Source organism: Takifugu flavidus, chromosome 8 (assembly GCF_003711565.1).
Source record: "Takifugu flavidus isolate HTHZ2018 chromosome 8, ASM371156v2, whole genome shotgun sequence".
Taxonomy (NCBI): Eukaryota; Metazoa; Chordata; class Actinopteri; order Tetraodontiformes; family Tetraodontidae; genus Takifugu; species Takifugu flavidus.
The window spans coordinates 13,926,152-13,941,664 of record NC_079527.1 but is presented as its reverse complement, the minus strand read 5'-3'; the positions used below and the strand labels follow the sequence as shown (position 1 = coordinate 13,941,664).

At 53.3% G+C, this 15,513-nt stretch overlaps 1 protein-coding gene across 1 annotated transcript; it reads right to left on the bottom strand.

Annotated features, from left to right (window-relative positions):
* Positions 1–12: 12 nt before the first annotated feature.
* LOC130529911 (PDZ domain-containing protein 4-like) lies at positions 13–11,314 on the bottom strand. Its single transcript, XM_057040610.1, is given in 9 exon segments — positions 13–1,941; positions 1,943–2,499; positions 3,812–3,913; positions 3,984–4,046; positions 4,120–4,218; positions 4,298–4,385; positions 4,471–4,766; positions 5,211–5,255; positions 9,060–11,314. Coding segments are annotated over 9 exon segments (2,631 nt in total). The 5' UTR covers positions 9,120–11,314; the 3' UTR covers positions 13–620.
* Positions 11,315–15,513: the final 4,199 nt, after the last annotated feature.

The following is a 15,513-nucleotide window of genomic DNA, read 5'->3' as shown; positions in this document are numbered from 1 at the left end:
TCGGGTCCGTCGTCATGACAACAGTGTTTATTGATAAAGACATCTGTGAATGGAGACGAGACGTCACGATATTAAACCAGCGCACGTTTCCTAGGCTACGACATTGACATAAAACACGGCACCACGACCACGATGAGCTGTAGCATGCACGACAGCGTTCGTTAGAAAAGTGAAACATCTCGTTTTTTAAGGTGTAAAAGTCGCCCCCTGAAGTTTAACAACGCCGGAGGAAACATTTGTGCTCAGTCTCAAAGCTTTTACTGTTCAGTTCTTCACAGCTTGGTTTTTAAATCATGGCAAATTGTGCTGATTTCTGAAGGAAAGGCAACGTTTACTGTGGGGTTTTTTTTCTTAAAAACGAGCATTTACACACAGGACAAAGTGATAAAAGTGTTCGTTTGGACCCCCCCCCCCCCGACCCGAATTTAAGAAAGCTTTTCCCAACAACAAAGGTAAAAACCCGACACCTCTCGGCGGGAGCGCTGCTGCTCCCATGGCTCAACAGCAGGTGGCGCCATCGGGGGTCGTTACCAGGTTCTGAGGCGGAAAAGAATCACATTCTTGGCGTGTAGCGGGTCAACGTTCGAGTGGCGGACTCTGTAGCCCCGCCCCCCCCGTCCTCAGACGGTGGTGACGGACAGCAGGGGGTTGTAGACCTTCTTCCCATCGGCCGACCTGGTCCCGTGGGCCAGCAGCTCCTGGATGGTGATCCAGTTGTCCAGGATCCTGCGGCTGCGCTTCTTCATGCTGCGGCGGTGCCACAGCTCCAGGATGGTCGTGGCCTCCTGCTGGTGGGCGCCCTCCTGCTGGCCTTCCTGGACCCTCAGGAAGTCCAGCCGGCTCTGCATCATGAACTCCCGCCGGCGCCGCTGCTCGCGGGCCTTCAGCAGCTGCTGCTTGCGCTCCCCTTTGCTCCAGTACCGGCCCATCTTCATCTCGCTGACGGCGTCGTCGTCCGTGGTCGTGCCGCTCCGCTCCTCTTTGATCTTCATGGCCCGCGCCTTCAGGAGCCGGTCCCTGACGGGCCGCTTGGCCACGTAGCGGGACCCGTCGCTGCGGATCTTCACTTTCCACTCCGTGCGGGGGGGGGCGGAGAAGGGCGGGAACGGGTCGCCGCCGTCTTTGCACGTGCTTCCCAAGCTCATCGGGCTGGCGTCGCCCTCCGTGTCCCGGTCCCGGTCCTGGTCCCCGACCCGGTCGCAGGGGGACGGTGACCTCAGCTGCGTGCAGCTCAGGTAGCGCTGCGGCGGCCTCGTCTTGGCGTGGCGGTGGGACAGGTACGGGCTGTTCTCTGCACTGCCCCCCCCACACCGCTCCTTCGGGTGTCGCCTCACCCCTCCCTCGGGGCCTTGCCTACTTCCTGCGTCCCGAGGGTGCGACCTAACCTTAAGTCCCGGGCTGGATATTTTGATTTCAGCGCCGTTCCTCTGCGGCGAGTGGGTCTGGTTGAGGTTAGCTCGGCCCTCGCCCCCCCTGTCGCCCCCCCCTCCGTCTCTCTGCCCAGCCACAGGAGCTCCTCTGCCCCCCAGGCTCTGCTCGTTGACCAGCGGCGTGCTCCTGCAGCTCTCCCCCCCGGTGTTGTAGGCGCTGGTGCTGTCCTTGTCGTAGCGCTCCCTCTCCGGGAGCTCGTTGATGTCGGAGAGGCCGCGCTCGCAGGACTCGTGCCGGCCCAAAGCGGCGCCGGCGTCGGCGCAGCCCGACCCGGCGCCCCCCGACCCGGCGCCCCCCTCCCTCTTCTCCTCGGGGGGCCAAGCCTTGCGGCAACGCTCCCTCAGCTGCTGCATCTTCTGCGCCCTCAGGATGTTCCGACACTTGAACTCCAGGTGCCGCAGCTCCTCCTCCAGCAGCGCCAACTCGTGCGCCGAGAGGTTTTCGTTCCTGTTGACGTCCAGGGACACCACCCCCCCCCCCCCCTCCCCCTTCTTGCGCTGACCCCTGACCCCCCACGGGTGCGCTGTACTTCTCATAGTAGCATTTGATCTCCAGAAGCTCCTTGTACCGCTCACACTCCTGCTCCGTCAGCCCCGGCATCGCCATCCTCGCCGAGTCTCCCGCGTACGCCGGCTCCACGTGCTCCAGGTGGGCGCCGTCCAGGCCGAACAGCGAGTCCGTGCTGAACTGAAGGTCGTGGGGGAGCAGCAAGGACGGCGCGTCCCCTCGGCCGGAGAGGAACCTGCGCATGCTCCCGGGCGTGTTGGTGGCGTTGGTGTTGGAGGCGCTCGTGTGGTCGTCGCCCAGAAGGTCGTGCTCCGACGACTCCTCGTTGCGCGTGCTTTCGTCCGTGCGGCCGACGCCGCTGTCCAGCTCCTGGCTGTTGCTCAGGACCGTCTGGAGAAGGTCAGGGGAGTCCCTGCTCATCCCCGTGTGGCTCCTGTCCAGGCTGCATGGTCCCGCCCCCGGAGCGGTGGCGCTCTTCCTCACCCGGTCGGCGCCGGCCAGGTGTAGGGGGTGATCGAGCAGCTCCAGGTCCAATTCTTCTGCGTCCAGCTGGTTGTCGTTCTGAGGAATAACGGCGGGGGTGTGAGGTTCAAACAGGAAAAACAAATGATTCATCTTGCATACAGCTGTTATTACACAGTGTGGAGATCATTCACACTTGCTGTTCGGCTACATGATTTAAAGTGTCCTCTGAGGTGAGGCGCTCATGACGTCATCTCTGCCTGCTATGGCACCTTCCTGCCACTAGATGGCGCCGCGCGCTCTGAGATTTTAGCCGGTTCTCCGCAATGATCAAAATAATAAACTGCAGCAGTTTTTCCATCGCATGTATACATTAAACTACCACCCAGAGCCAGTTTGAGTAAAAAAAACATAGATTTGGTGATGTAAACACCAAAACGATGTAACTAAAATAACCATTTAGATGAATGAATTTGTGATGGCTTCAATCCTTCAGAGTAGAGGAAGTATTGATTATCTTCATTCTCTTAGATTACCCCCACCAACACGCACGCGCGCGCACACGTACGCACGCACTTTGATCTCTCCTTGTGAACGTTCCTCTGATGATTCTGTCTCTTGAATCTTAATGGGAGACCTTAGCAATATAAATCCTGTCGGCCTTTAACAGCTACGATCCCTCCAGCACAAGGACATATTTACACAGAGGAAGGTTCCTGTCTGTGCGCGCGCGTGCAGGCGTGTGCACGTGCATGTGTGCGTTTCTCTAAGACCATTTTAATGAGGGCTTTTTAAAATCTGCCCTTTAGCTACGTTCCAATGCAGCCGGAATACAGATTTGTCTTCTTCAGCAGCTGGTTTTCGTCCTGTTTTCCAGCTGCTCTGGTCGACTTGTGTTAACTTTCACGATTGGTTGCGATCTGGGAGCTTCATGAGCTCGTGTCTGCTGGAGGAGTCACCTTGAGGAAAGCAAAGTGACACCGGCGCCATTTGTCTTCACCTTTATCTCTACTCTCATCTGGGGTTTGGACCGCTGGGTTCTGGGTGCAGAAACACAGCAGCCGCAATCCTCGTGATAATGTTTTTGCAGAAGATGGGGGGGAAAAAAATCAGAACCCTGAGAATAAAATGAGAAATTCTGAGAATTTGACCCGTCAAAAGTCAGAATTCAGAGTTTAAGTCCTCAGTAAATAGTTAAATGGTGTTAATATTGGTCTACAACGGCTTGTTTTGGACTCTTACTGTGGCCTCAGAGCGTCTCTACCTGAAATATCCTCCAGCGCCCCCCCCCCCCCCAACCAGGTGAACTCATTTCCAGCTCTGTACAGACGGAGATAAATGGGAGCGGAGCGTTTTGAGGTCGTTTCCCAGAGCGGGCTCCCCCGGGAGGCGGCGTATCCCACTTCCTCACCTCGGTTTCAGGCCGCGCGAGGAGCAGCGAGATGTTGGTGCTGTCCTCCCTGGTGAGGATGGCCACGGCCTCCTCCCGGTCCTGAACGTCCAGGCCGTTAATCTGCCAGGGAAAGAGGAGCTCGGGTCAGATAATCTCACCCCCCGCCTCACCTCCGCACCGACGGCTTCACCTGCAGGATTCTGTCCCCTTTGCGGATGCGTCCGTCCACCGCGGCGATCCCGTGTGGGTTGACCTGGGGGGGGGGAGAAGTTTGGGTGAATGATCAATAATCTCAAGGCGTCTCCCTCTCCCCGCAGCGGCGTCACCTCTCCCACGTAAATCCCCAGGTCCTCCTCGTCGTCGGTCCTGTAACAAACGGTCAGGCCCAGTTTGTCCTGCTGGCGGCTCTTGTACAGCTCCACCTCCTGGGGGGGGCAGGAAAGGTCGAGGGGGTCAGGGATCGACGCTCTTCAAACAGGATGTGATTGATTAAAGCAGCCTTACTTCATATTCCAGCTCGTCCTGTCTGTCAACCTCGTGGTGAGTGACATCGAAGTAGTCGGTGGGGTCGTAGTAGACGGGCTCTGGGAAACTGGGGAGAACATTCAGGAGGGATTAGTGAGGACATCGGGGGGTGGGGGGAGACTTTCAGCCAGGTTTCCTGCTGCACAACCCACAGATCACTGAACAGAAACGGCTCTGGAGGCAGCGGAGGAGATGGCGGCGGGTCGGGCGGGGGCGGAGCTCCGCAGGGGTGCTGGCCGCTCCTGCCCAGAGCCAACATGTGCTGGAAGCTGATGTCTGTCTGAGTGCAGCTGTCCACGCAGTCGGCCATGCCCATGGTCACCAACCCGCCGGGGTTGGCCAGGCCCGCCCGCTTCCGGACCCCCCGCCTCAGTATGCTGGACAGGAAGGGGTCCTGCAGGTCCAGGGTGGGGTCCCCCGACAGGCGGGACAGCTCCTTAGCCTTTACCTGCAGAAGGGAAGAGAATCAGATAATTAAAAATGTAAAATGTAACTTCACGTACGAGAGAAACACACAACACATAAAGAGTGCAGTTTGCTTTGATGTCCTACTCAAAACATCTTTGATCTTTTAAGAAGAATGCCTTCTTTTTTCTCATTTACCAAGTTTTTTTCTCCCCTGCAATTCTCTTCAAGTGGTACAAAGCTATTAGAAACGTGTGATTAATTATTCACGTGTTATAATAAATTTAGTTGGAACATACATTAATATAAAATGGAGGTGGAGTTTTCTTCTAACACCAGAGACAAAAGAGAACCTCCTTTAATCTGCGACCCAGATCTGAGACCCAGATCGGTTGGGTCAGACGGACAAACGGTTCACAAGAACGAGAGAAATAGACTTGAAGTGGACAAAAACACAGATTCAGAGCAGAGAACTGAAGACTGAGACCTTGAATCGCCCGTCGGCTTCAAAAGAGCGCAACACGTGACGCTTCTGTGGAGACAAGACAGCAGGAAAGTGGTTAGAAAGGAAACGAGCCGGTCCTGCCGGGTCGAACCTGAAGAGAGGCTTTAGAAACGCCTCCAAATCCTGAGCAGCAGCTTCTTTTGTGGGGAAACAGAGTTCGTTCCTCTCTGAAGGCACATTTAAACACTGTAGTCCTTCCCATATAACTGCATATTTGTCCCAGCGAGGGTCCTGCTGGCCCCCACCGGGCCTCCAGGCGGTTTTATTTTATAGAAAATCTCCCATTTACGGAGTCTTGAATGCAGCTGGAATCTCCTCGGCCTCCGTCCCTGCATCCACCTCCTGGTTATTTGTCTTGGCTGAGGTGTTAGCCTTAGATTAGCCTTTGATTCTATTCCACTGGAACGGATCAGAGCGGTTCTGCGTCCAGAGGCGAACCGCTGCACGCAGGCGCTGACCTTGGCGGCTTTACCCCCCGTCTTTATTCCCCCCCCACCCCCCCACCCCCCATCTACCCTCCCAGTAATTGCATGTCAAGTCAATGTTCCTGTGTGCAGCCAATGACAGGAACTTTCTTTGGTGCTACATTCAACCTCTGCACCCTTTTTCCACGAGTCTTTCATGAAGACGACCCCTCACCCCCCCACCCCCCCACCCCCATCACAGCAGAGGAGGATATCTAAGGCTACACAACAGCTATTTACAAGGTATTTCGGCATTTAGCGAGCTAAACGGCTCCTTTTAGCTAAACGGCTCCTTTTAGCTAAACGGCTCCTTTTAGCTAAACGGCTCCTTTTTAGCAGCTTCAAACCAAAATGCTGCTGGATGCTTTTATGTTTCCTTCTCATGAATCCTCAGACGACGCCGATTTCAGGCTGGGCGTTCGTCATGCGGACGCCGTCTTTGCCGGCCTGAGCGGTCTGGTGCCCGTTTGCCCCCTGCTCGCAGTCTTTCCTTCCTTCCACGCCTCCGTCGACCTCCGCCCTCCTCTCATCCTCACTCCTGCTCTCTGCTGCCTCAGCAGTTGGGGCTCCTCTCTCCTTCCCTGGAGACGGAGTCAACTCGCACCGTTTCCATTTATTTCATCCTCGCTGCAGCTTTCCAGCTCTTTTCCCCCCTCGTCTTCTACCTAATTTGCCCTTTAGCTGATGAGCCTGTCTTTAATGATGCAATCACAGGCCTTGCTGTTCTTTGCTGATGGGAATCGGACATTTGGTCCGTGACAGCAGATTTGCAGTTTGTGCACATAGTTGATCCTCTGCAGGTTGGTGAGACCCCCCCACCCCCCCCAACGTGCTGCGTTTGTGGCCTGTCGGTTGCACGGTTGTTTGTGAATGCATTTCTAAATAGGCAGCCAACTACAGATCTATTGATCTGGAATCCCTTTAAAATCGTTCAGCAGAGCTCAGAGTGGCTCATTTGTTGCGAATGCTGGGGGGGGGGGACGAGAGGGAGCGCTCTCATTCATTAACCATCAGGGGGGGCTGCGAGCAGCGCTTCGCGTGAGCCGTCGCTTGTTGATTTGAGCATCAATTTCAGCCTTTTAGCGTTTAAAGCTTCTGTCGTCGCTGGGTTAGCGGGGCTGAGAACAAAGCCTGCGGGTTTGTACCCATCCGGGGGGGGGGGGGGCAAGCAGAGCTGGGGAGGGGCAGATGAAAAAGATGCAAAGAGTTCAAAGTGGAGATCCTGGAAAACTAGGGAAGAGGAGAGGTGAAAGAGGCTAGCTAACGGCTAACGATGGAGGAGAAACCGAGATTTCCAGGAAAGAGTAAGAGAGCCCGAGTTCAGATCTCCAGCAGAGGCTCGTGGGGAATCATTAGGTGGTTGATGCCTAATTATTCCTCCTCTAATGTGCCACGCAGAAGACAAAGGGGAGGGGGCGCGGGGCGGCGACCACGTGGATGAAAGCAAACGTGCCGACTGATCTCGGCAGCATCTGTGAGAATTCCCATCAAGCTCCCACATATATTGAATTCCACTTGTTCAGTAATTGATTCCGCCCCCCTCCAAGGCCGCAGCGTCCACCATCGGAAGAGCCGTTACTCTGGAGGCCGCGGTTGACCCCCGCCCTCTGATTGTTGGGGCAGGGCGGGGCGGAAGGACGGCTCCATCAGCAGCTGATAACAGTGAGGAGATGTTGCGCAATGATGAGGAATGATGAGGAATGATGAGGATGAGCCTCACTGGGATTATGGATTATTCAAACACAGCCGATGTCTCAGGGTGACGTCAACTGATTGGTTATTTTCTATCAGGGGGGGTAAAAACAGGCCCGGACCCCCCCTAGTGGTGGTCGCTGTCACATTCAGATGATCTTTATCAGTGAAACGTTCATTAAGACTGGGGAAATCTGCGGGAATATTCCATCAAATGCTCCTTTATGGAACCTCATTTCAAGGCTTTTTTAATGCCTGATATTATAATAACGTTTTAGTTTTAGAGCTGCAACTAAATTAAGAGGGATTATCAATAAATAGATTTACATCGACGTGAAATAAACATAAACTGAGCATTTAAGAGAACTGGAGATCGGCAGTCTGTGCGTCAGTGTGTGTCTGTCGACGTGTCGCCCAGGGTAAGGTTTGTTTAATGACACTGTTGCCATGGGAACAGACTCCGGCTTTACAGTGAGGAAGAGGAGAAAAGGGAAGGGAGTGGCTGAAGGTCTCTGGGGGGCAGTGGGTGAGTGTCTGCCTGGATCTGCCACATTATAGAGTGCTTCACAGCCCCCCCCGGCATGAAGCTACGTGGCTTCAACCAGGACGCCACCGGGTGGGGAGAAAATGTTGACGAAGTCAGATTAAACCCCCCAGTTTTCCCACATCGCTGGAGCTCTTTAATGCTGTTTTTATTGCCGACAGCCAGTAACTTTAATTTGGAGGTGTAATTAAACGTGTTGGTTAATTAAAACAGCCCCCAGCTGAGAATCTCTCAAACCAAAACCCAGTGAGGTGAGTGTGTGGGGAGGGGTCCGATGCTTTTGGGTGACATGGGTGAATAATCAGCGGGGGGGTGCAGGAGCACACACGCCTCAGGACCCCCCCCCACCCCCCCCCTCCTGTTTGTGTGGGTTGTTCTCTCCCAAAAACAAGCACATTGGGTCAGCTGGACGCTCTGAATTACCCCCAGTACGCCTGTAAGTTCTGCCCCTCGCCCAGTACCCCCCCCCCCCCCCCACCCCCACCCCCCACCGCCCTGATTAAGTGCTCAGACATCGATTGATTGAATAATCAATCAGTCATTGAAGGCCGTTTGGAATCACGTCTGATAAGATTTGTGCCCTCAAATTTTCTCCTCAGGCTTCTGATCAGGCCCCCCGCTGCCTTTCTCTGACCCCCCCTCTGACCCCCCCCCTCCCCCCTTCTCCTCACACCCCGAGGACTCTGGGTTCTGAACGGCCACCTGGGCCGACTGAGGCCAAGAAGGCGAATAATAGCCCTGCATAATGAACCCGGACCTCCAGGATGGGGGGGCTAAAGTGGGAACTCAACCCTGCCGAAAGGCAGAAATGTGTATGTTTCTCAGTACGGTTGGGAGGCCGGCGAGTATCTCGATGAGCGCATTCGCACAGAGCGGCGGTCCCAGTTGGCATGTGGTGCTGAGGCTGTAACCGTGGCAACCACTCTCTCCCATAACACTTTAGTTTTTAGAATCCATCCCTGCTGCTCTGATTTCTCCATGCCAACGGCCGTCTCTGTCTCAGATGGTTTCTATTCCCCGTCTGATCAGAACCTCTGATTAGACTGTCCCCCCCCCCAGTGAGCTGTGAACTTTGCTGAGTTAATACGACTTTTTACCGAGAGAAGCAGGCAGTGGGGGGGGGGCACTCACCTGGAACATGACCCTGTACTGCTCCTCGGGTTTTTGAACCACACACATGTTGCAGCCCATGGTGACGGGTCGTGGGACTGTGCGGATCCACAGCTGGTCCAGATGTTCGCTCCTCCCTGAGACTCCGTCAGAGTCTTTGTCTGTGGTCGTGGGGCGGCCCCACCCTCATCCACGGGCCTGTCTCTGGACGCTCCTCGTCACAGCGACTCGTCTCCGGCGCCTCCTCTTCGGTTCCTCTGCTTTTCCCTGCCTTCCCGCAGCGGCGCTCCGGCTCGTCCTGTGGTCCCGTTTCAGAGTTCAGAGTTCAGCCGCTCTCATCACTGATTCAAAAGCCTCCATCCTCCCCCCCCCAACCTCCCCAGCTTCTCTACGCCCACATCCAGCTTTCCATTTAAAAAAAAAAAGCTTGTGCTTTCCAGGATGGCTGAAGGGGGCTGAGGGGGGCTGAGGGTGCCCCAGCTGGGGTAACTTCTCCTCCACAGAGTCGGCTCAGCTCTGGGTCTCCACTTCACATGCGACTCTTTGCTCTAAAGGCACCTGCGAAGACGCCACATGGTCACGGGTCACTTAAAAAACTGACGCCCTAAGTTATAGGTGAAGGATTTAAAGGTCATCAGGTCTCCGTGAGCAGCGGAACGCCTGCGCAGCGTCCTGTCTGACGGCTCTGAGGGGAGAACAAATGATGGATTATGATTAAATTAGTGACCCTTAAGCAGAGACTCCATGCTGACAGTGTGAGCAAATCAATACACCAGCTCACAGGTCAATTTCATTCTGCTGCCTTCATCACATCAGTGCTCGTCTTCTCCGTGATTCTATTTTACTTAGTCAGGCGAAAATACTTCATCTTCTCCGCACGTTTAATGGTCCCTGTCCAGCTTGGATAAATGGCTTCAGCCTTGTGCATCTTTAAAATCAATCCTGAATCGGCTTCCTCCAGGATAGAGTCCCCCCCTCCTGATGCTCAGCGTTGGTGGAGCCGCCACTCTTCCTTCCTGGGTGAAGGTCCAGCCCCTGATCCTCAAATGAGAACCCAACAATACCTGTAATCCTAAACTCTGGCTCCTGGCACCCTCGAACACTTACACAATCACGCTGGAAAACTACGCCCACTCGGCGGGGAGGGGGGGGGGGGCTGCGTGCTAACTTGGCGGAGTCGCCCTGCGGGGCAGGGGGTGATCGGCAGGCGTGGACGTGTCTGCTCGGTCGTCAGGAAGCGCGTCAGCTCCAGCGTGCTGGGTCCATTTCCATCTCCTCCATCACCTGAACACGAATCTGTCCTGCCTGATTACTGCAGGGAGGGGGGAGGAAGTCGTCTTCTGCTCGCCAGGCGTTAGAAATGAACCATCAGTTGCTCAACAGATAATTCTGCCAACCCTCTCCGTCCCTCTGAGAGGAAGAAAACATCCTCCAGCAGCACGAAGGGGTGGAAAAGTTACTCCTCCTGCAGTCTGCAGCGGTCAGTGAGTCCATTTTAATCCTCCCTTTGTCCTCTGGTCATCAGGTCGGTTCCAAGACCAGAATCTGGTGATTGTTCCAGGTGGTTCTTGTGAGGCGAGTGCAGCTTCTGTCTCAGGTCAGTGATAAATCACCAGCAGCAGGCTGCACAGGATGAGAGGGATCACTGGCGGCTGATTGGAGCTCGGCTTCTCCCCTTGGGCGCAATGTTAAAAGCAGCCCCCCACCCCCCACTGCAGACAGGGGAACACAAAAGGAGGCTGTTCCCAGTGATTCCGCTGAACAGCATGCTGATCCACTTCAGCAGAATTTCAGCCTCTCTCTCCCTCCACCATCCTCCTCTTCAGTCCCGAGGCTGGGGTCCGTGTGTCCCTCCTCCTCACTTTCTACTCTCCCCTACCTCTCTCTCTCTCTCTCTCTCTCTCTCTCCTCTCTCTCTCTCTCTGTCTGTCTGAAAGAAAGAGTGTGAGCAGCGGAACGCCTCTGCGTGCTGTCTGAGCAGGACACGGTGAGATAACTGCCGAGGCTGCAGGAAAGTGAATGAAATATCGAGGCTGGCGCCACAAAATCGGGTGGATCCCGCCGCCGGGATTATGGCACATCAGCGTTTCTAAGTCAGCGCGCGCTGTGATTAGATGGTGTTAAAAGAAAGGGATGATTGCACTTTTTCCACGCTAGTGAGGGAAAAAAAAATGCCCAAAGGTGCAGAGCTCACGCCTGCTGTGCATTTAGATGAGGCTGTGCGCAACCACGGAGGTGGAGCAGGAAAGAGACGCGAGGAGGGAATAAAAAAAGAAAACAGGTGAATAACAGGTGTGAGCGGAGGGAGGAAGGGACGGGGGAGAAATGCAAATGTGTGGTGGAGAGCTCCAGGTTTCTGCAGTGGATGACCCGCTGAAGGGGTGTGGTGGGGAGGCGCCTAGATATTCATGCGCTCTAGTCCCCTTTCTGGAACTCTGCGTGTCAGAACGTCGCTCACCGGCTCATTTTACTTTTAAAATGTGTTCCGGGCGCATTTTGTCGCCCGAGGCGACATCTGAGGAGACTGACGGTCCAGATGGGTGGAGAGAATTAGGCTCTTAAAAGTCATTCCTCTTGGTCAATATCACATTTCTAAAGAGAGAAATCACCACTTTATGGTGCTAAAACAGCTTTGATGCTCTTCTTCCCGCCTCCTCCCCCATTTCTGTGAGCACCCAGACGTCACAGACGTGTCAGTTTTATCTATATTTATTTACAGTTGCATAAATTGCGCTCCTGCCACAGCTTAAAGCCAAGAGAGTCATTGTTTAAGGTCACCTCAGTCGTTAAACTAGAATAGGTTTAATGAAGTTGCAAATTTATTTGCTTTTTTCAGGCTGATTCCACTTCTAATAAATATAAATATATGGTGTAAACATGCCAAATGGAGATATATATATATTTATTTTAAACATTGGTGTGTGATTATGAGGAGCTTCTGGTTCAGCCAGATCCACCCAGAGCTTTCGCCATAAGCACCTTAATTCCTTAACCACAGTCAAAGTCCCTAATCTGGCGCCTCAACCAGGAATCCCTCAGACGAGTCTCACTCTGGAACAGGGTGCGATTTGCTGCTGGTTTCCAGCCAGTCAAGGATCTCCTCCCTTTGCTGGGAGCTGGTCTGGAACAGGATGTCATGCTGCCTGTGTTTGGTTCAGTGAGCTTACAGCATCCCGGCCTGTCTCCGATCGCCTGGACAGCCGGTAATACTGCAGGAGCTGCAGAGATAACGCGTCTGAAACCATCTCCAACCCCCCCGAAGTTTCGGTTTCAGCTCCAGAAAATATCAACTAAGAAAAAGAACTTGTCAGGCGGATAAGTATGGATTTATGAGGCCCCGACGAGAGGGGTTGCTCACTCTGCTGCCTCGCTGGAGCTGCAGATGGTTCTCCTCCTCCTCTCTCATTAGACCTGCTGAATGTGTTGGCCAGAGAACAGCCGTGCCCCTGCACCGGACCTCAACTGGGAGGCGCCCCCCCTCCCTCCATCTGGCTCACTGACTGAGTCGTCCCGTGAATTTGTAGCTCTTCAATTTATTATCCCTCTATTTGCTATCTTCCCACATTGTCCCAGTTCCAGCAGCTTCTCCTTCCTGATTGGTCCTGATGACGTCTGAGGGAACCTTCAGGTCCTTGATGAGCTCCATCCTGTTCCACAGCACTCAAAAAGTGTCTCTTTTTGCAGACTGAGTCCCGGCGCCATGGTTACGGTTCCTGTATTCTCATTTCAGAGGTTTTTTTTTTAGTAGGCTGAAAAAAAACTATTGTTGTCACGTTCTCTAATGGAAATATTGCTCATACAAGTAAAACAATGTGGCCATAGCTTGTCAGACACTCAGGGAAGATATATGTTGCTGAGGGCAAATGGGGGCTAAAGAAGAAGTGAAGCAGAGACAGGAGGGGGAATAAAGAAGAAGAAAAATAGATTCTCTTTCAAGGATTTCCTCAGGCAAAAGGCTGAAACGTAGCAGCACTCGAGAGCACTGACAGAATTTTAAGAATAGTCTCATTATTTATTTACCCTCCGGAGGAGCGCCAGGACATGCCTGTTTTCAGTCGGCCCGTGCGAGCGTGCATGTGCCCGACCCCGACGCCACATCACAGTGAGCGCCGTGAGTGGCAGGTGGAGTGGAACAGCAGCAGGTTCCTGTTCCAGACCAGCTCCCAGCTTCATTCATATTCTGCAGCGGTCCGAGCGCGTGAAAGCTATTTCACAGAGGAAACGATGAGCTGCCTCACCGAGGCACTGTGGCATGAGATGGGGACTTTGATAGACTGTGGAGAGGCATATAAATTAAATCATTGGTGGGGGGGGCACAGGGCGATGCGTAGACTGAGAGGAGAGATCGTTGCATCTAACTGCAGCTGAGTGAGGAAACTCGCTAAGATAACAACTAAGAACTAAGAAAACAAACTTTATATTAGGATGATTTTTTGGTGTTTTTAATGGGTCAGCAGGTATGGAAACACACACACACGCACGCACGCACACACACACGCGGTCAGAGATGCATCATTTTGGGGTTCAGTATCCAGAGATGGAACCAGTGACATTTACACCACCGGAGGATCGACTCAATCACCACCTCCACCCTTGAATTCACTGTCTCATCTTTAACTTTCTTCATTTCTGCTCTAATTTTGGGTTTCTGGTTTAAATCATACTGTTTCGTTTGCCCTATATTTAACGGTAGGCGTCCCACAAGGTTCGATATTAGGTCCCCTTCTATTAAATCTATACAATAATTCCACAAAATTTATGTTTTTAAATGTCAGACAGAGAGATTGTTGTCTGTCACGGTGCCCTTGAGCAAGACACTGAAGCATTTCGGCGTGGGCGTACAGCACTGACTCACAGGTACGGAGCAGCAGGCGTCCTGTGAGGTGAAAATGTAGATTAACATAATGTCAGAGCACGTAGGCCAGAAATGAGGATTTCAGGACAACCGGAGTTAAAAGTGAAAATGCTGGAGGAGGAGAGGAGACGGAGGAGAGGAGGGGTGGGGGGAGACGGCAAACACGGGGGTTGTTGAACAGGGTTAGGAATTGGATTATCTGTCTATCATGAGCCTGTCGAGCGGGACATGTTAGTCCTCTTTCATAAATTAATGGGTTTTCCTGCTGGTGAGGGAACGGGAAGAATGGGAGGGGTGTTATTCCCAAATGTCAACCCTTCACTCCTCTCAAATCTTCACTCGTGAGGACGTTAAGCCCTCCGGTCCCGATTCTCACCTCGTTCTTATCATGTCACGGGAGAATTACGAGAGCGGGGATGGAGCAGAGGGGAGTAAAGGCGATGTCGAGGGGGGGGCTGAATGAAAGGAGCGAAGCCAACAGTTTGGAGGAAGATGAAACGAAGTCAGCATAGGTGGGAAGGAGCCGAAGGTTTGGCTGGAGCTGCAGGTTTAGATGAGAAAGGAAAGCACAAACAGGGGAGCTGAGTTCAATCCGTCAAAGAAAAATGGGATTAAAGCAGCCAGAGGGACCATTTTTAATCCTTTAGATAGCCGGTGTGGATCAAGGCTCAGTCCTTGGCCTCTACGATTTCTAACTGTTCGCTCCAGCCTTGATGAACCTGCTGGTTTGATAAGAAAGATGATTCCCAGGTCAGATCCACGTCCAGAACCCCGGAACAGGCTGGCAGGCAGCTTTTCCTGGATATCCTGAATCACTTATATATAATAACATTTACATTGGCTATTAACAGATCTGTGGCCACCCACGAATATTCTCATTAACGTTTCTCATTTAATATGTGGCCTCGTCAAACCACTTTCAATTTCTCTGATCGGACCAATGAGGACTTTATCATTCGCCCAACCAACGTGTTTAAGGATCGATACCGGCCTCTCTGATGCCGCTGCGCACGGGGACGCGCACGGACTCACACACCTTAATGCATTATGAAAGGAGAATGCGCAGAAGCCCATTAATTCCACTCCATCCCTCCTTCTCCCCCTTTAGTGAACTCACCTAATGTGATCCCCAGTGACCGCCGCCTGTACCAACAGCTGCTTTTACGGCCAAATCTCGGAGATAATTCTGGAATAACAGCCGGGCTTTGGCCCTTCCAGCAGTAAACACTCGGGATCCGTGGATGCCGGTGCTTTTGTGCTCTGGAATACACAGACAAAGGCGCCGGTGTGAGCCTGCCTGAGCTCCTCGTCCCTGCAGACGAAGCACGATAAACAAAACTTATCCCACCCAGGTGTTCCGCAACATCTGCAAGCTGTGTTTTTCCTCCTCCCACACATACTCCCACTTATTTGCCCCCGGCTCAGCCAAATCAATATATCATTAGCCAGTCTCTCCTCTCACCCCCCCATTAACTCCCACCCACTTAACTGTGTTCTACCCTCACATTTCCCACTGTTTCATGCTGTCTGTCTCCCGTTCCAAGACCTTGGCCTGCACCTCCCCACCCTCTCTCCAGCTCTGCCTCCGTCCTTTGTGGGTTTTTTTTTTTGCCTGAACCT